This window comes from Copadichromis virginalis, linkage group LG23 (assembly GCF_057382275.1).
Source record: "Copadichromis virginalis isolate Kocher_CV1m ecotype Utaka linkage group LG23, C_Virginalis_male_GT1.1, whole genome shotgun sequence".
NCBI classification, from domain to species: Eukaryota; Metazoa; Chordata; class Actinopteri; order Cichliformes; family Cichlidae; genus Copadichromis; species Copadichromis virginalis.
Genome location: NC_140639.1, coordinates 12,176,998 through 12,198,053, shown reverse-complemented (window position 1 = coordinate 12,198,053; position 21,056 = coordinate 12,176,998). Strand labels below are relative to the sequence as shown.

General features: G+C 44.7%; 1 protein-coding gene across 1 annotated transcript; it reads left to right on the top strand.

Moving 5' to 3' along the window:
• The first annotated feature begins 856 nt into the window (after positions 1–856).
• On the top strand, positions 857–15,984 carry onecut3a (one cut homeobox 3a). Its single transcript, XM_085448089.1, has 2 exons — positions 857–2,090; positions 15,423–15,984. Exons 1-2 carry the CDS (start codon positions 1,052–1,054, stop codon positions 15,713–15,715), a joined length of 1,332 nt encoding a protein of 443 aa, XP_085304215.1. The 5' UTR covers positions 857–1,051; the 3' UTR covers positions 15,716–15,984.
• The last annotated feature ends 5,072 nt before the right edge of the window (positions 15,985–21,056 follow it).

The following is a 21,056-nucleotide window of genomic DNA, read 5'->3' as shown; positions in this document are numbered from 1 at the left end:
TATCATGTAGGAATTTGTGTGAGAGAGTTTGATTTTCGTGGCCTGAATTCGTGGAGCAAAGAAGCGAAAGGGGTCAAAGCCTGGAGGCAATGATGAAATAAAGCTCGACAAATTTATTCAGAAACATTTGCTAGAGGAAAAAAAACCCCAAAACTTTTCTTTAAAAAAGTTATGAGTATAAGCAAAAATTTCAGATGTGTGCTTTAGGAAAGTGGCTGTAAAGTAAGTGTCAAAGGTCAGACACGGGTCTTAAGGCTGTAATTCACACGTTTTATTGCACTGTTAAATATTTTATTGTCTATATAAACACAATCCTTTGAATATGTAGCACTAAATAGCGCATGCTTAATTTACAGTTGGAAAAACCAAGACTGTTAGGCATGACTTGCACTTCCAGATGTGCTTTTTTACCTGCCCTCGTGATCTGTTGTGACATGTTTAACCTCCAACACAGCTATCACATGTGCTGCTGGCGCCTGTGAAACACTTTTATCAGACAAAACAAGGAGCGGGTCCTTCTTATCCATCTGAGTGTAAATGTTGCGCATTCTGTCTTTTATCTAACGCGTCTAACGCAATCTTTTCGAGGATTTGAGGGTCCACGCTTTACAACGCGAGCGAGCCCTGACACGGGGGCCAGTGACGTCAGATTGGCCCCAGACAGGGTTCGCGAGTGCGAGGATAGGCCACGGGGGCGCGCACTTGCGCACAGGCTCAGGCTCGGTCTCATTTTAACAGGAGCGCGGGCACGTCAATATACACACAGCGAGCCGAGCAGCGCTTTGGGTATAGTAGAAGGTGCTCAGCGGAGAGAAACCAGGCAGGCGCAGACACCTTCACGCACCGAGCAGCGGTTTGTTTGGCGGCCGGGACCCGATCCTTTAAAACCATGCTGGATTGACTGCGGAGAGGCAACTCCAATCAATGGCTTGGCTTTGAAATCGTTTCAAATTTATTGGAAAGGAGCGCGAGATAGAGCGACAGAGGGAGTGGGAGAGAGAGGGAGAGCGAGAGAGTGGCGCGAGGGGTGGAAATAAAGATCCTTTCAACGATGGAGCTGACAATGGAAAACATCGGAAATCTGCACGGTGTATCTCACTCCCATCAAACCAGCGACTTAATGAACTCCCCGCACGCGCGCCAGTCGTCGGCGTCGCATCGGAACTTGGTGTCGCACGGGCGGTCAGCCATGGTGTCCAGCATGGCCTCGATACTGGAGGGAGCGGGGGACTATCGCCCAGACCACGCTTTGTCTGGCCCCCTGCATCCGGCTATGACCATGTCGTGCGACTCCGGGATGAGCCTGAGCAGCACCTACACAACGCTGACGCCGCTACAGCACCTGCCCCCCATATCCACGGTCTCGGAGAAATTTCACCATCCACACCCGCATGCTCACCACCATCCAGCACACCAGAGACTTGCAGCTGGGAATGTCAGCGGCAGCTTCACCCTGATGAGAGACGACCGAAGCCTCGCCTCTATGAGTAACCTCTATGGCCACTACCCCAAAGATATGTCCGGGATGGGGCAGCCCTTGTCACCCCTGTCCAACGGGCTCGGGTCTTTGCACAGCTCCCAGCAGACTCTCAGCGCCTACGGTCCCGGAGCTCACCTCTCCAACGACAAGATGCTCTCCTCGGGGGGGTTCGAGTCTCACGCAGCCATGCTGTCCAGGGGTGAAGAGCACTTGGCCCGCGGTCTCGGGGGTCACGGGGGCGGGCTAATGACATCCTTGAACGGTATACACCATCACAGCCATCCGCACTCTCAGGCAAACGGATCCATGCTCTCAGACCGAGACAGGCAGACGGTGGTGGGAGGCGGGCAAGGTGCTGGGTCAGGGCAGGTGGAAGAGATAAACACCAAGGAGGTGGCACAGCGAATAACAGCAGAGCTCAAGCGCTACAGCATCCCCCAGGCCATCTTTGCTCAGAGGATCTTGTGTCGGTCCCAGGGAACTCTGTCTGACCTGCTGCGGAATCCTAAACCTTGGAGTAAACTCAAGTCGGGCCGAGAGACGTTCAGGAGGATGTGGAAGTGGCTCCAGGAGCCCGAGTTCCAGCGGATGTCAGCGCTGAGGCTTGCAGGTGAGTGAGGAGACAGCCTGAGTGATGTGGAGGGATCAATTAGAAGTCAATGTGGCGAGACTGTCAATAGCAGCTCAAATAGACATTAGTAGAAGTTATTAGTCGATTGTATCGAGTAAAAGTTCATCATGACAGTTGAGGTGTTAAATGTTTAGAGAGATCTATATTTTGATTGATGCTACAATGCACAGTAATATAAATATACATTGTGTGATAAACAAAAGAGAAGCGCTGTCTGTCATAAACAGACAGACTCCAAACCAAACCGAGTCTGCTCAGACACTTTTGGCTTTACGCACGTTTACGCACGAGTACAGTATGCATGCGTGCATCCATCTTCCTCTGTCTCACTCTCCCCCCCCCCCCCTCTCTCTCTCACTCACACACACACACACACACACACACACACACACACACACACACACACACACACACACACACACACATGCACGCAGAAAGAGGCGAAACAAAGGAACTCAGAGCGAGAAGTGAAATTGATTAAATCTTACTTGAAAGGTAAACGCTATACTTTGATATCATTGTGCCCCGAACACCCAGTTTTATTTATTTAACAAACCTCATCTAATTCTTTGGCTCTCTCCTTGTCAAATATGCGCGTGGTCACAAACAAGGATCGTCTGAGGCCTGGCCAAAGAGCCTGGGGAGCATGACCTCCTATGGATCAATATTCCAGGTCCAGGCGTCCCCTTTCAGAGTAGCGCAGTGATAAATGATCGATCTGGATCTGTAAGACACAAACAGATGCGTCTTTCTCTGGTCTGTGTTGTCCCCTCTTCTCTCTGGGATCTCTGTCTACTAATTTGATTTAAGGCCTATTTAGTCATTGTGCTGAGAAATTGTTTATTGCTGTTTGTGAAGTTATATGAGATCTCAGCTTAACAGGACAAATACTAAATGTGGCACAAACCCTCTCTGCCTCAGCATTTCGGTTTTCTGAATGGTTCGCCACTTTGATCCATCGTTTCGATTTTTATCGCGCAAAGATTGTCACATTAAAGGCTGTGATTTGAACCCAAATCTCTGCCTACTTTAAAGTCTTTAACACTTGCAACCTGATTAATAGGATATAAATGAAAACAAGCTCTACGGTGGAGTTAATACAAAGATGTGAGTGAAAGGTCCCCCATCATTGATGTTTCTGTAAAGGCCTTGTTTAGACGCGCTGCTCTTCCAAACGTCAATCAGCGCTTCTGCGTCGTATTTCAGTGAACAGTTCAATTAAGCAGATATAGTGGCATATTTTAGTTCCAGTCAATGCCCTATTGAAAAGCACTTAATGGCATGTAAATTGTTCCTTTGCGTATTTAGTGGGGTTCTGGTAAATAAAGATTTAAACACTCCACAATTGTCTCTTTAAGTGCCACTGCTGTTAAAGCTAATTGGGCAGTGGGGTTTTATATCTTCCACACCCGGCACCAGGATAAAACCCTCAATTCAACTAGCGTGCTGGAGTGGCACAGTCCTGTGCAGCACACGGCTGCCGCATATTTGAATGTGCTCAGGTCCAGGACAGACTAGAGGTGCTCAGTGGTGAACGAAAATAAGAGCTGCACTGTTTTACCACATTTTAGTTTACCAGAAAGTGCAAATGTTATCAACATTAAATGAATAAATGAAGTTTATTCGAAATTCCCACCACACAATTAATAAATACTTCTTTTTGGAAAAAGCTGATTCTTAAGCCTTCACTGTGCATCAACCTGCTGCCACAGCAGAAGCAAGGACACTCTAGGTGGGTTAAAATGACAAATGACTCGTATGTAAATGCAGGGAGCAACATTTTACTCATTGCATTTAAAATCACAATTATCCTCGGCTTTCATGTGGGTTGGGAGTGGGAGTTGGGGGAGGCGGGTGGGGGTTTGGATGCTGAAAGTGAGGCTGGGCCATACTCGCTCGGCCACATCAATCAATAAATTCAAATTACTATTCCAAATTCATCACAGTCACACGAATCAATGCAGCTGCCCTGCTTAGCTAATGCGAAAATACCAGTGTCCGCGCGCACACACATGACAATTCACTGCCGACAGGAAAAGCAGAGCAAAGGTGGGCACGTTTGGAGGGGGGATGTGTGTCCTTCACGCTTAACATCTCCTAATGCTTTCTCCACTTACCGTGTTCTTCATATGCAGACCTGTAACACACTGGCCACGTAAACAAAAGGCATTTCCACACTCTGAACATATATTATGCAGACGGCTGTTGTGTAAGCGGGCAGCTTTAAGAGAGACGCGGGCAGAGTGAGGTTTGGGGGGCATTTAAAGATCGCATTAACGATGAAAACAATTCGTCTTTGCATCTGTGTTGAATTCCACACTCCATCTCAATGTATTTGGTCGAGTCAATACAGCCCTGATCGATAAGGATAGCCAGTGCATCTATCAATTATCCCGCCTCAGCACTCTCTCCCATTGGTTTCTCCCCTGGAGCAGAAGGGAGGGGGGGAAGGCGGGAGCCGGAAAAGGTTGGGAAAGGGGACAGCTGGTTTAAAAAAACGCCCCTGCACATATTTTTCTTTCCTGTTATCATGTTCTGTTTGTTTATGCGGTGTATAATCCCTTGTTTGTTCTTTGGGGGTTCGTGCACCCGGGTAATGTTCACGTTTTTCCAACAGATGTTGGACAACACGGAAAATATCATCAGAAAAAATACATTCCTACCTTCCAGGAATACCCGCTTCGTTTCCTTCCATTTACCAGTGATAATGTGCCATGGCATGCCAGGGTCCCCCCTTTCTCTCTCTCCCTCTCTGTCAAAAAGAAGCGGTTCATTTCCATCTAAATGGCCGGAGCACGTGCCAGGGTGTGGAGGTCAAGACCCACAGGACACAGAGGAAAAACATTGTCGAGAATGACGGTGGGAGGCCTCTATTCATGTTTCAATGGACTACATGCAGTTTACACAGGCCTAATCCTGGAGCTATACTCCAGCTCATCCACCACCATCCCCCCCATCAGCGTCACTCTGCGCCCTTTCCTCTCTGCACTAATCCATTCATTTTCCTGGGTAAATATATGTATTTATTAAGATCCCCAGCCCATTTCCATTCCTTACAACGCACGGTCTTAATTTTGGTTAGGGGTTCATCATTTTGAGATAAACTCGGGCTTTTATATCAAACTGATGAATTCTGGGTGTTTTGTATATTTTAATTAAATTGTTGCTTTTCTTTAAATTAAATCGATGTGTGTTGGTTTGTGTGTGGCACACAGAAGGTGGTTAAAGCTTTGTGTTTATGTCCACAAAGCGTTTTCCTGCTGGTCAGTTTCTGGCGCTGTCCAGAGTGCTGAAATATCCACCGCAGGTTTGAGGACAGTCGAAGGTGGTGATCTGGAGTTTTCCAAATACATACTTGATACCGTTCTTGTGGCCTCTAAACACCATTATTTCATCCAACAGCTTCCACCCAACGATCAATATTACAATCCACAATCGCGTCAATCACACCACCACGCATCCTACTTTCCAGTCCAGCACGGAGCCCATCGGGGTTTCCATTTAAATCACATCTCCAGCTTCTTTTAGCAGCTGCAGATACAAAGTGGAGGTCATCTTTATTTTGGGATTTTCACGGAAATATCCTGACGTAATAAAAATGCCTAAAAGGTGTGATGTTTTTTTTTTTTAATCTAGTATAACGGGTTTCACTGGTAGAAACATTAAGAAGTGATTGATGAGGGATAATCTCAAACAGCATTTTTTTTTACATGAAAAGATGGCTTGATGCTGGCCTGCGAAATAATCGATTGGTACGTTAATAATTGATGTATGAGGGGAAGATAGGGGAGTAAACAGTGCAGCTGTGGTTTCAGAGCTTCGTTGTTCGTTAAGCACAGCATCATGTGCTGTAAGTACTGAGACACGCGTGTACAAGCATCGCCTTTTCAATCCCCTGGTGGGAGGGCAACAGTCATTTTCTTGAGGTTATACCTCGAGGCTATTTTGTTTAAATCCCGAGTTCAGTGAAGCTCACTCCAAATGAAATGACATTATCTGTAGCCTCGTGTGGAGAGGCTGGCTGGACTCCTAAACAAACACATTTAGAGGAATCCTGATGTTCGAGTGTGAAATGAGGACTCATAATAATGCACTGCTGGAGTCATGCTGGAACTGCAAAACAGCACAAAGCAAAACCATATACGTTAATTCCCACAGGATAGTGTTTTACCACCAGCACCTCGCAATTGTCGCCTCCTCCATTTCATCTCTCCAGTATGTGTGTGATCGGGATGCAGAGTGCGTCTGCGCCAATTGTTAAGGCCGATCTGGTGAGCCCTGAATCTGTATCGATTTCCATTCCCCGGCATCTCCTTCCCATCTCTGGAGCTGCGCCATGCGGCCATGCAACCCCCTCCATCTCCGCCATGCAACACCCTCCCTCCCATTAACAGCTCACCTTTCATAACACATAACAGGACGAATCTTACGGAGCTGTCAAGTGAAAGTCTGAGAGTTTGGCTTCCCTTTAAGGCTGTGCTATAGTGGGATTAGCAGCGAGAGACGACTCACAGTTCACAGTCGTTTAACCTCTTTTTGCTCATCACACATCCCACCCACACTGGCCGTCCCGCATAGCCGGCTCTGACCACGTCGACCTTATTATTCAAAATAATGTCATTTTAATAGAAATCAGATTAGCCTGACTGAAGCCGGAGCCCGCGTCGTCTCTCCCACGTCTTCACCCGTTCCTCTCACAGCGCGCGCACGTTCCAATTCACACGGGGTGCGTGGTTAGCAATTATAAATGCAGCAGCGCTCCGTACAGTCTCCAATACCGTCTCTTCTATTTTAGATGATCAATTCCTACGCTGCTCAGTCGCCCCCTCTCCAAACCGGATCGATAGGAGAGAATGACCTTTAAATCAAATTGCTGGCAGAGTCAACGGCATGCACGCGGATCGCATCAGAGGGTTAATGGCACCGCGCGCGTCCCCTACTTCCAAGTAAAAACACAAAAGGTCCAAAGCAAAGACAAACCTAATTTAATCTCGCTGTTCGTGCACGCGCTTTGGAGTTCAATAGGTGCACAAAAGGATTTTAAATGTGAAATGAGCTAATTGTCAGTGGAGCTGAGGCATGATAACGGACAATATCGCCGTTATAATGTCGTTATAACAGGTGTTATTATAACAACACCTTTTATAATGACACCGCGGGCCTTTGTCTGCAGGCTGTGGTGGTTTGCATAAGAGCATCAGTAAGTGAGGACTCCAAAGAGCAGCTGGTGAGCAATTAAAATGTTGACCGGAGTTATGTAACGCCGGGGTGCCCCGGAAAAAAAAACCACATGCTCTGCTAGCTCCTGTGCTCGTGCACAGTGCCGACATTTCTGCCAGGCGTCTTTTCACTCGCTCCAAATTGTTAATTTTATCGTGATCTGTTCAAGTTCGTCATCAGCCCTGATTTATTCCAGACAGTGATTCGCTGTGCTATTTTCCAAATGTCTCTGATACTTCAGGAAATAAGTAACAGATTACTTTTTTAGGGGTGATTGGGGATTTGAGTAACCAAAACCACCGCTAGTTATAAATCAGTGTCCAGCGGCGTCGAAGCAGCAGCGTTTCCGCACACTCCCCTCTTATCTGGCGCTCTGACAGGCCATCGGTTATTAAAGGCCCGATAATGGCTCGTTTAATGCGCAGGATAAGAACAGAAGGCAAGGACACTGTCCGAGCAATTAAAGACGAAAAGGGCGGATATCCATTTGATCATTGTAAGACTTTAAATAATAATAATAATAATAAAATAAAAAGTAATATAGCATCGCATTAAAGGAGATCCATAAGGTAGAAAGACAGATTATGAATTTGAGTGAAAAACTCAAATAAGAAATAATCGCAAAAATCCATCTTTTGTAAATTTGTTTCTCTCGCCAAAGGGGAAAATATTTGACAGACACAAAAGAAGATTAAATGATTTAACTGACATTTAGCTCACACTGTAAAACAGTTTGTAAACAATGTTTTGGATGTAAAAATAAAAATAAAATAAAATAAAAAATAGGTAAAAATCATATCTGGGAAGAAAGAAAGAAGCCTGCAGATGGTTCGTATGTACGGAGCCTTAAGTCTTCCTAGGGTCGATCACAACCAAACCGCAACACACACACACACACACACACACACACACACACACACACACACACACACACACACACACACCGCTTATCGTACCCACAGATGCAACCCGAAACTCCGGTTGGGCAACCCCACACAGATCAACAAAGGAACAAAACGACTGTGAAATCAATTGATGAATGAATCGATGTCAGCCTTTGCAGCCTTTGTGTTACATGTTATTAAATATAACGAACTGCCTTCGGGTTTAAGCTAAAATTAATAATTTGGTTAATTTGTTGCTTTGGTGAGGGACGTGAATGCGCTGACGCTGCATTTCCGTTTTTCAGGATTTCTGACTTTGAGGCGTGTGTGAGAGATTATTATAGAATATCCTTGTGTATCAAAACAAAATTATTATTATCATCATTATTATTTTTTTATTAATATTATTACTATAAATTTTATTACTGCTACTGGTATTATTATTGAACTACCGTTCAATAATAATCGCTGCTGTTTGCTGATCAAAAACTTTGCACACAAAAATAGAAAACCAGTTAAATAAAATATATTTTATATCTTACTGTACAAAAATAAAAACCTAAACATAATTGACACACTTTTTAAAGTAAAACTCAAGCGATACATCAGTGTTAAAAGGACTACATAATATAAAATTAAACATTACATTCAAAATGTGCATTTTGTAACAGATAAAGACACATCGCCTTATTTTATTATATAATATATTTTCTCCATTTTAATATCCTTTGTCTTGCATTGGAGAGAATAAATCAGATAAATGCAATTACATGGGTGCAATAACGGGCTGGGAAATAAGGGCTGGAAATATTTGTGTTGACTCTCTCTTCGCATGATTGAGTGAGGACGGTATTGAACTGAATCTGGAAAATCCTGCATATTGAAAACCTGTCTGCGTCCCCGTCGAGAGTAAACAGTATCATCCGACTGCAGATCAGTGTGATGATTCTCCTGCGACAAATAAAAAATTAGCAGAGAAGTGACAGCTCGGCGGCCAGCTGACATTTGAAGATATTTTGTTTCTGAGAAATCAAGTATATGAAACCCTCAAATGGCGCACAAATGTGTACACATCCACTCAGGAGTGCAAATATAAAAATAAGGTAATTAAAGTCCGCAGATCCTGCCAGTCCCGCGAGATTTAAAAGTTGAAAACAATGGTGTGGGATTCGAACAGAAAACAAAGTCGGTAAATATTCTTTTATAATTTTCACCCCACATCTGATTTACAGTAAATGATCGTGATGGTTCAATATTAAACTACATGGTTATTTAATTAATTAAATGCTGATTCGTTTTATGAGAATAATTTGCTGCTGGGGTGAAATTATATAAAAAAAATTAAAGAAATTAAATAGTTTATCATTTCGACTACTTAACAAGATTTAACATAAATATGAAAGTTAATTTAACAGAATTCAGTAAAAGCAAAATTTAACCAAAAAACCTCCAAAAATATTATTTTTTTTAAAGAAAAAAAAATAAACTCCCACCTGTTGTTTGTGGGAAAGCATCCCTATGGCCACCTGTCTGTACATTCACAGTAATAATAAAAAAAGAATCATGATTACAGCTATCACACATAACTCAAGCAATTATCACTGAAATCGATGATAATCACAGATAAGATTATCACTCTAACAATGGACCCACTCATAACAATAAATGGCGCGTGCAGAACAGGGCTGCTATTAAACAAAAAAAAAGTAATGCGGGGTAAATTTCAGCTCCGTGCTCTCGGTCCAGCGCTTAAATGGCTGAGTGCTTTTAATTATCCAAAACCTCATAAGAAGCGTGATGATCACAGTCATCAGCCTCGGCTCATTATTGAATGTTCTTAGCGCTGCGCAGTTTCTTGGGTTCACTAATAGCGAGCTGGGATGAAAACAGCACCGAAAGAGCTTTTCGAGCATCTCAGGCTGACACGGATCTTTAAAAAATGTATTTTTAAAAAATCCTCTAATTAACACGAAAATCCAAATTCCAGTGCATGCATGAGAGTGTTGTGAGAGCTAATACAGCAAATCTAAAGGTAAAGGCTAGCTTCAAACGTTTCAGGCAGCAGAGAGTCTCGCGGACTTGAAGGTGGAATGTGGGCGAAGGTGTAACTGAGTTCAGGTTGAGTGTTATTGAAGGGCTAGAACAGAAATGCCTCGCAGCTGAGTCGCAGGAGAAGGCAAACAAACAAATTGTGCCGCTTTATCAGTATATTAACACCAATTCTCACTCATTACATTAAGGAGTATTGAGCAGGAAGTGTTTTGGCCTGGCGAGAGAGAAAGAGAGAGAGAGAGAGAGTGAGAGCTTGGCACTTCCCTGCAACCGAATGCCACAGTCTGCAGAGAGGGCCGTGTGGATATATATGCACACTGCTATCAATCTTTAGAGCAATAGCCCATGCAAAGCAGCAGAGACGTCACTTAATAAACAGGCCGAAGCTTTAACGCCAAACTGCCCAATCACGCATGCTCCATGTGAAGAAGAGTACAGCTACAAGCAGCCTGCATAGATTATTAGTGAGGACAGCACTGCATTCCAACAATAAAGGGGAGGCACTGTATGTGTGTGTGTGTGTGTGTGTGTGTGTGTGTGTGTGTGTGTGTGTGTGTGTGTGTGTGTGTGTGTGCATACATATAAAGGCACCCAACCGTAACCCGTAAACATGTTTATTGGTAAATTAATTAAATCAGCATACGCTGTTGACCTCGTCTCCTTTCCAGGGATCACAAACAGGGCCAACCAGAGAAGTTTAGAAAACAAGCAGGGCTGTTTCTTTATGCAGATGTGTAATCGTGGTTTCATACAGGCACAATATTAGGCGGTTTGACTTTCTCATTATGAGCAGGAAGGGCAGCGATGATCGATAAATGATTAATGCTCCAGATGAGCTCACATCTGCAGGGATCGAGGAGGCCTTGTGAAGACAGCTGTGAGTATTCAGCCGGGCGCAGAAATCACAGCTGAAGCGGGTGATGATAATTTACTCCTTTTCCTGCTCGGGTTTCAGCAGCACAGAAAGCTGGATCATCACTCCGCTTCCTGCCCGGTGCGCTCTCACGTCTCCAGCCCCTTTCATGAATCTCCTCTCCAGGCCCACTCCCCCCTCCGAGGCATAATTAATTGGACGAAGTGAATTTCACACACGAATTATTCACGAATCTATCGATCGATATTGGACACCCAGGGCCTTTCTCTTAACCTCGCTTGGTTTGTCGTGAAGCAAAGAATATTAATGTCATCAGTGGAAAAGAAATGAGTCTAACTTATACCGTTTTCATCCGCGCATAAAGGCATTATTAAAGAATTCCATATGTCTGGAGGCACGGGTCAGTCTGCGGGGACATTCGCTGACATTCACGAGGATTAACTGGACTTCCACTGCGTGCGCATATTCATGGTCAATGATATTACACCTGTGTAGCCTGTATATGATGTACGTGCGTAAAATAGCGGCACGCGGGACAAACGTGGCTGTGAGAATCAATCTTTCTATGTTAGCGAGGAGCTCGAGGGATTCTTCCAAAGTAGGTCAGCTCCTGCTCTCAGCTCCAAAGCGAGAAATAGAAATCTCATTTCTCTTTTTATCAGCATCACGCGCACCTCGGAAAACACCCAGCGCCAAATCAGGATTTCTGCTCCTGTCCGGCTGCTCTTTGTGCATGAGTTTATGTCCGTCTCTCTGCTCGGTGCCTACTGTAGCTCTAAAAGCTGCAATGATCGATTTTTTTCTTTTCTACGCCGAGCTTGGTTCAGTAATCAGGGCCCCCTTCCTCACCGATCGATCGATATCGATTACTAAATCCAGCGCCTGTAGCAAAGGCAGCGCGCTATGGCGCCCCGTGCAGCCGGGCCACGACGAGAGCGACACCTACCGACAGAAACGGAACAAAGCAAGCGGTCGATGAGGTGGCAGAACGTGACTATCCGGTGGAGAAGATGTGGAGAGAGTCCGGGACTGTGTCAGCTTGCTGTGGAGGCACATTAAGAGAGAAACACTCGTCCTGCTGACTCTGCATCTTCCCCACGCACAGGTGCACTCACGGCGAAAACGTTTGGATGTGTGTTTCTTACCTTTTAGGCATTGGAGAGAACATTTAACCATTAGGAACTCTTTGAGATATGATGCGGTTTGATAAATCGTAATACAAATAAATGAGAAAACATTTTTGAAAGCGTTTAAAACATTAAAGCTGTTGTATTTGGCTGGATGGGATTTTTACAGGGGTCCTATTTTTGGTGTGAGGTTGTGTGTGTGTGTCTGGACAAACCACACAGGAAGAAAAAAGTTAGACAGGAGGAAGTAAAGCTGCTCATACCAGCTGGAAGCTGCATAAGATGAATGGAGAACTGAGTGTTGTAATATATATTAAATATCATCATTATTATTATTATTATTATTAACCTAAAGACAGTAATCAATCTATATTGATAAAAATAGAAGAAGCTGTACTAAAAGCAGCAAAACCCATAACAAAAATACTCTTGTATGAGATGCAGTCCATGCTCATGTGTAACGAGGAGCTACATTAATAAACACAGGTATCTTGGGAAGCGTATTTAAAAATCCAGCTTGAAAAAACTATTTTAAATGAAGCTGAATGTTATTTAGTATTTTTAGCTTTTATAAGAAAAAATGATTAACTCAGCACTCTTCACGACCATTCCAGAGGTTCTGTGTTTCGAATAGGAGCAGACATGTCACACATGTCAGCACTGCTCTGCTGCTCCTCCTCGGACTTCAAAAAAGCCCGGTGGAGCTTAGATACATGTTAGGCTCATTGTCCTGCTGGGAAACGAATCCTCTTGCACACACGTTTAATCCATACTGTCTGGCATGTCTCTGATGGGCTGTACGCTTCTCCCCGATGGCCGTGATGATCCAGTACAAGTTGTCGAGTATAGAATAAATAGAGATTTCATCACACCTGGAAATGTTTGAGCACTTAAGCTTTATCACTGGAACCTTGATGTTCAAACTCTGACGTGACTGAAAGAGTAATTCTCAGCAGAGTTTCTTTATAAAGGAAGACACAAATGATGAACTGTTCATATACATTAGAATGAAGTAAGCAGCTCCATTTATTGGGAAAAAGAAAACATCTTAAATATGAACTTTTATCGGTTTAGGAGACAAAGAAATCCGGGATATAAGCTAGCCTGTCAATATTTATCCCTGGAACTACCAGGTGGGATTTACTTTGGCATTTTTAGAGTATCTTCAAGAAAGAGAAATACAATAAATACATGATGATGTAGTAAGAATATGCTTTCTCGTTGTAGTCTTTCTGATTCTTTAGTGTCCTACTTTTTTCTTATTGTGAATCATTTCAGACACTAAAGAAATGGCATCCTCCTCCTCCCTTTTCTCACCATCATTACTACTCTTAAACCTTTAATAAATCAAAGTATTATACATGATGATACGCTCGCTGTTCGTACAAGCATGGACAAATTTGTATGTGGCATATTAGCATGTTTGCCTGATATATATAGCAGCAGTGTTGATGTGAAATATGAATATGATGGATGCGCAAGTGTGCAGGTTAGACATCTGTAGTAAACAGATTGGACTGCAATGGCTGATCAATGGGCTCTGCTCCACTGTAATTAGACACACAGCGCTACTGCTTGGCTCCAGCCACTTCAGCATAATCACAGCCTCCTCACACACACACACACACACACACACACACACACACACACACACACACACACACACACACACACACACACACACACACACACACACACACAAGGAGAATATAAAAAAAGAAATCTGTCCTTAAATGCATCAAGACACACACACACACACAGCGTGAGAGTGAGACATTACTGAAGGCGAGTATGAAAGTATCAGACAATACCAGCAGCAGCAGGTGGAGACCCCATAGGGATGGCATCTTTCCCGCTCGCTTTCTCTCTCCAATTTGCTCCCGTTTTATTGAGACAGTAGGGAAGCTGAGAGGGACACACAGTGCGTTCTGGCAGGATTCGATCCTCAGTCAGCAGGGGAACATGTGGCTGCAGAGGTGGTGCCTTAACCTCACACACACATACACACACTCCTCCTACACCATCTCTGGGCGCCATTTCTCCCTTTTACCTTCCACCTGTCTGCTGCTTTCCACCCGTGTCCTACAAATACTTACAACACACTTACCTACATCCCATTAACTATTAATTTCTGCGTTTGCAGCACGCAACCCCATCACCCCCTCGGACACCCTCCCAAACGTAGAAGAGTACACTCAGCGTGTTTTCTTTTGAAAATTGCTCTGTGTATGGGAAGGGGCTCATAGCAGCCAGTGCAAGCACCTCTCCACTGTTTGTGTTTGGGAGGGGTGGGGGTGTGCGGGGGGGGGGGGGGGGGGGGGGGGTTATAAATACCCTCTCAGAGCTCAATAGAGTGGGCTCCAGTGGGCTCTGTTTGAAGTAGCAGACTGTAGACCTGCTGGGGGGGGGGATTCTGACCTCAGTCCCTACAGAGAACCCCCCAATTCCTACAGCAAAGTCGGTCAATATCTCGCTTTCTCCTTCACTCGCAACCCCTCCCTCTTCATCTCAGCTACTCTCTTTAGTTCTTGCACACACTCGCGCATGCACGCACATACACACACACACAAACACATACACACACACACACACGCTTTGTCTTACTCCTGCTTCTTTTCTGTTTTTCTCTCTCCAACCTATTCTTTCCCTGCATTTGCCCCTCCTTTATCTTTCATTTCCACACACGCACACTCAAACACAAAATGCTTACTTTTGTGCAACAGTCACTCAGTCCCCCATTGCGACTCAAACTGCATTAATATTGAATCAAACAGCAGTGTCTCCAGCTAGCAGGCAACAGCCAGTGCGCCCCCCACCCCCCCAATCTCTCTCTCTCTCACCGCAGGCTGGGTCCCTGTCTGCACTCTGCAGGATGGAAGGAATAGTCCCACTGGGCAGGAGGCATGGATTAGCTTTAAATCAACTTTAATATGGCAATAGAGATGGAGCCATAGCATCTCCACTGGTGTATGAACCAGTTTTATGTGTTTAAGTACAGGGTAATTATAGTTTACGCACTTTAATTCCCTCCACCTCCAGCTCTCACTTCATGAAAATGATCACTTTTGTATATTTACCTTGCGTTGTGTTTTCTTTCTCCTCTTTGCCTCCCACTCTCATTCCCATCCCTCCCACCTGTACAATCCACACCAAGCCTGCAAGCGCAAAGAACAGGAGCAACACAAGGACCGCAACACGGCGCCCAAGAAACAGCGTCTAGTCTTCACTGACCTGCAGCGCCGCACACTCATCGCCATCTTCAAGGAGAACAAGCGTCCATCCAAGGAAATGCAGATCACCATCTCCCAGCAGCTCGGCTTGGAGCTCAGCACCGTCAGCAACTTCTTCATGAATGCTCGCCGCCGCTGTGTGGACCGCTGGCACGATGACCACGGTACCAGCCCCGGGCAGCCAGGCACCTCTGCCACCACCTTCTCCAAGGCCTGAGAGAAGCAGGAGAGGGCCTTCGGCGGGCCGAGGGACCAGGCCGGAACAACAGGCGACGCTGGAAATTCCCTGCGAAGCCTGTCTGTAACAGCCCTGCCAGGCCCGGAGCGCCTGAAGGTGTCCTCTACACGATATAAAAATCCTTTGTGCCATGCAATCATCTTTTACATCAGTTAAAATTTCAAGCTCTCACCTGAAACAAGCATAATCTAAAAAGGTGAAGTGTGAAGTCAGGTCCACTCTGCATTTCTCACACACAAGGACAATCATTGATTTTGTCTTTTTTTTCCCTTTTTTTTTGAGAGAAAATAATTTTTATGGCATCTGACAAAGCAAAGCGACACCAAAGATTTGACGTTTCTGTTGGGCGGTATCTACATGATGCAGGCCTCCTCCTTCACCACCCAAGTAGCCACTGATTCTGCTTTTTCCTCTCAACTCACCTCCTTTGTGTCTGCCTCCTCGCTGTTCCCCCCCCCCCCCCCCACACACACTCACACACACACACACACACACACACACACACACACACACACACACACACACACACACACACACACACACAGCGGCACACGGAAGCAACAAGGGCAAAAGAACGGCAATAAATCTGAAAACAGAACAGCACATAGCCTTATTATCAGAGCCCCATCCTGCACACACACAAGGCCGTCATGAAGAAAACAACGCAGCCCATGAAAAAAACAACAAGGCTTTCCAGTTCTCTGCCTCTACCTCCCCCCTCCTCCTCCTCCTCCCGCAGTCTCCTTCATTCCTCAGCCAAAGGTATTCCCTGATGGCCAGCCATTTCAGAGAGCAGCTCGGCCTGATCATACGGCAAACTAATGAATTGAAAAATGAATCGATGCAGACAGAGAGGGAGCGAGGCCTTGACCCCCTCATGAAGGTGAAACTCAAGACACTCGCCAGTAGATACTCAGGTCTTCCAGGCCCAGGTCTCGTATATTTTTTGCACAGATGTTGGGAGGCCTGCAGGGAGACGTGTCGTTGTTACTCTTAGCCTGAGCCCAGAGTCTGCGTTTCTCTGACCAACAGGAGAGGCGGGTGAGATGTCTGGACATGCTCTTTGTTCTGCTGGGAGCTTTTCCTCTAATCAATAACTGAGAACCGAACGATGACAACAACACGCTCGGGCATCCAGCCAACTACATTACAGCTGCATAGGAAAAGCAGAATGTAAGAGGAGCACATGAGACCCAGTGGAAATGGGGACACAAAGGCCTCACTACAGCAGCAGCAGCAGCAGCATTAGCAGCATCAGCAGCAAGCACACCTCGTCAGCCTTGCCTGCGCTGGCAGAGCAACAGTGCCCCCTGCTGTTGAAAGCAGAGACCGGCATCCAGCAGAGCAAGGGGGGTTCAGAGTGGAGAAGAGGGAGGGAACAGCCACTAGATGCTGAGGAGAAGTCATGGCACAACACATTCAGGCCTCGCAGCTCTTTGAAGGCAGATCAATAGCTAACCATTATCCTATTGTTGTTCCTCATCCAACCAGCACTGGTGAAGCCGGAGGAGGGGGATGGTTAGCCTGAATGCTGAAAATGCAGGGATTTTGCAAAGGCAGGGATTTATTTGGGCAATCCAAACGGAATACAAGAAAATTACACAAAGAGAGGAAGGGGAAAGTACAACAGAGTAAAATGTAACAGAAAGGCATCCTAAGTAAGACACATCAGTGGTGCAGTGGAGGTTTCATTTAGATTAGTTTTCAGAGGTTTTATGAAATCATTGATTTTCCATTCATTCATTTCATCTGCTTGCAGAAAAAAAAAATTCAACAGATGTGATTTCTGTCAAACCTGGTTATTCCCACACAAGGGTTATCAGTAGCTAGCCCAAAGCTAAACACCACACTCAGCTGTTAAAATGCTACAACAATTAGTGCCAATGCTTACTGCCTTAATGCGAGTCAGAGAAAACGGTGCGATGGTTAACACACGGTTACAGTGCGCCCTGCAGATGATGGGCGGTGTGTGCCATAGTGCCCAACAATCAGCTTTTAACTGAATGAAATTATACTTTTTTAGTAAAAGAAAAGAAAAAAACAAGAATCTGATTTTAAAGGCAAACAATAACCAAACCTCAAATGAGAAAGACACCAAACATACAGTGCAACACAAAATGTTTCCAACGCATAACTGGACACATTTTGAAGCAGAAGAAAATCTCTCATTCTATCTTTGGTTCTCTACCTCCTCTGTCCCTCTAACCCCATTTCCCCCTCCAACCCCTCGCCCCCTTCCTCTCTATATTGATGCGGGTATTTAATTAGTACCATAGACACAAAGTTTCTATTTCTTGTTACTATTGTGCTCTGTTGTGCATAAGTATGGCACCTTGTTGATAAATCAGAAACAAAAAAAGGAAGGACTTTTTAAAAGGGAAAAAAGAAGGATGCAAGGACTGAGGCCAACGAAGGACGTGGTTTTGTTTCTTTTTCTTTTTTGCATTCTGTGTGAATATAGACCTGCAGGACATTTACCACAAGAAAGAGAAAAGACAAGAGAAACAGGGAGCTGCTGAAGAGAAGAATAAATGACAGACACTTTCTCTCCTTTGGCATTTCATGTCGGAACTGTGGTACTCTCAGCCCCCACGCCCCTTTAAAGCTGAGCCCTGAGGATGGGGTAAAATTAAGAGGGACAAAACATGACCTCCAAATGTCCTGGCTGACTCGCTATGTTTTATTGGAGGGTGGGGTGGTGGTGGTGGCGTGGGGCGTTTACGCTTGGGACTCCGTAGTTATCTGTGTGGTCTTAAGATGCAACTGTAGCATTTCCAACAATGTAGTCAGATTAGCAGTGCAGATTAGATAAGAGGTGGTCATTGTAGAGGAGCTGATCAGGAGGTACTGACTAACTTCACGTTGCTGTAAGCAGTGAGTTAACGTCGCCAAAGGATGATGAGCTTAAATTGACTTGTGGTATACAGTTCAGTGAGCATAGATAAATAGCTAGATTCAGCTTTAGGAATGACACTGACAAAATGACGTTTGTAGTAGTGAGAACCAATGTGGCTACCTCACTAAGCTGAGTGGTTTGTGAAACCGCCACTAATACCAAAGATACTGCAGCCTACCAGTCACAAACTGCCTAGGGGGACACAAACCAAAAAAACGAGAGCCCCCCCTCTTTGCCCCAAACTGTTACAAACACACTTATGATATTATGCACACACGCACACACACACACATGTTCCTACTAACAGCGCAGTCAGACTGCATTGTGCCACATAGGAGGAGGTGGCTGCCTTGCAGACAGAGTTGAGTGCCTTTTCCCTTCAACCACGGGTGGGACTGCACTGGACACACACCCACACACCAACACACACACACAGATGCATGCATATAGCGGCATACCCACTTACAAGCGTGTGCTCACACAGACAATGCACCCATAATTGGATGGACAGAAAGGGGGGCCAAAGAGAGGGACACAGAGTGGGGGCTGTGTCAGCATTTTCTCCCATATTGACTTTCCATCTTGATACACTAGAATACAAGCACTTTATCATGTAGAAAGTCTATAAAACATTTTCTATACGCTATTTATTTGAAACAAAATTATATGTTACTCCTTAATCTGTCGGAGTCTTCGTTGCCGTATCGTCGATCTTCTGCTAGCTCTCAGCCTTCGTGTTTCTCTTTTGCTTTCCGCCCGGCCTGCTTACGCTCTCGGCCGCTTTACCTTCCTCACATCAGAGATATTTTTGTGTAACAGAGAAAGAGAAGGGTAAAGAGGCGGCGGCTGTAAGCACCCAGAGGGCTGTTGTTATAAAATCTTAAATGCCAAATGGCTTTCTTTCTCCCCACTGCGTGCAAGCACAGAGGCTGCACTGGAAAAGTGTGGAAGACTCGCTGACAGTTTATAGACACACACTCTCTCCTCCCTCCCTCCACCTTGTCTGTCCAGTCAACTTTCCCCCTGGCTAGTGCTAGGACTTGGTAGGCGTGTGTTGACAATTAATTCTGAAATACCTCAAAAACCTTTCATGTAAACTTTATGTAATTTAAACTGAAAATAATACTGCTAATGATAACAATGATTATGAAAGTATGATACTATGATAGTTAGTTTTGGAACTTGTGACTTGAAGCTTTATACTGTTAAATTCCTTTTATTCGTTTGCTTATTTTTCTCGTACGTTCTCTCGTTTGTTTTTTGCTACGGCATGTACTTACTGTTTTCATAAAGGAAAAGACATTGTGAATGTTTCTGTGGAGGGTCACGCGAGAAAAAGAAGAGACAGAAGAGAAGGCGAGAATAGAGGGAGACGAGCGAGAGCTGCTCGCTTCAGATGTTTAGTTCAAAGCTCTCTCACAGACGCCTACATTCAAAGAAACAACAAAAAAAAAAGAAAGAAAGAGAGAGAGAAATGACAAAAATGTGATTTGGGTTGAATTATAAACCAAAAATTTGATGTTAAACCAAAGGAGGAATAACCTTATATCCATTGTTAGCTTTCTTCTGCCTTTCAGTTGTCTTTTCTCTGAAAAAACAAAAAGAAAAAAAAAACAGTTTCACAGTTACTTCTGAAGGTTCCTGGGTGTGTTCAAGTGCTCCTGATGTTCTTAGAATATTAAAGACCAGCACCTCCTGTTGAAAAGAAGGTGCACTTTTTTTTCTTTTGTGCATGGATATTGTATAACTGTATAGAAACCAACAGGAATGACCTGTGATTTTGTGGGGAGAGGAGGAGGATGGAAAGACTTGGGTGTGGGGGGAGAAGGGTGGGGGTAATAGTTTGGTTATCAAAAATAAACAAAACAGGGTGGGAGGATTTGGGTTTTAGGCGTTGGAGGGGTCTTTGTTTTAGAATTTCTGTCACTGTTGGATTCACTGGTTGTGTGCATGTGTTGTTGCAACCCTTCCCCTTTCCCCAATGTTTCTTTGATGTATATAAATCCAAACAGTAGGGGGCAGTGTGTGCTGGGGGAGGTCAAACTCCTCTCCTCCCAATCAATCGCATTCAATCTTCATTCCTCAGCTTGCGGTCCTCACTCGGGTCCTGAAACGTGTGTCTTGCTTTTCCAAAGACAGGCTGTTTACTTGGAGTTAATCACAGGGACACACTCAGACCTGAGCGGCCTTCCGATACCTGTACGTCTGTCTACATGCTTTCCTTCGGTCTGTGTACAATGTATATGTGTTCATTTCTACCTATGTGGAAGACTATTTCTATTTTCTGTTCCTTTGCTATGGGTTGCAATATTTGTCATGCAAAAATCTGAAACCATTTCTTACTGACCGACCAACCGCAGTACCATGTGGCAACCGATCATCCCGCCTGAAGTGTCGTCCGCATCTACTGTCAAACAGCATATT

What these genes read in the sequence shown, in the direction of transcription:
- onecut3a (XM_085448089.1), top strand. Translation starts at nt 1,052, where the DNA reads ATGGAGCTGACAATGGAAAACATCGGAAATCTGCACGGTGTATCTCAC. An exon ending in GTCAGCGCTGAGGCTTGCAG is followed by an intron (nt 2,091 to 15,422) that starts GTGAGTGAGGAG and finishes ATCCACACCAAG; the next exon opens with CCTGCAAGCGCAAAGAACAG.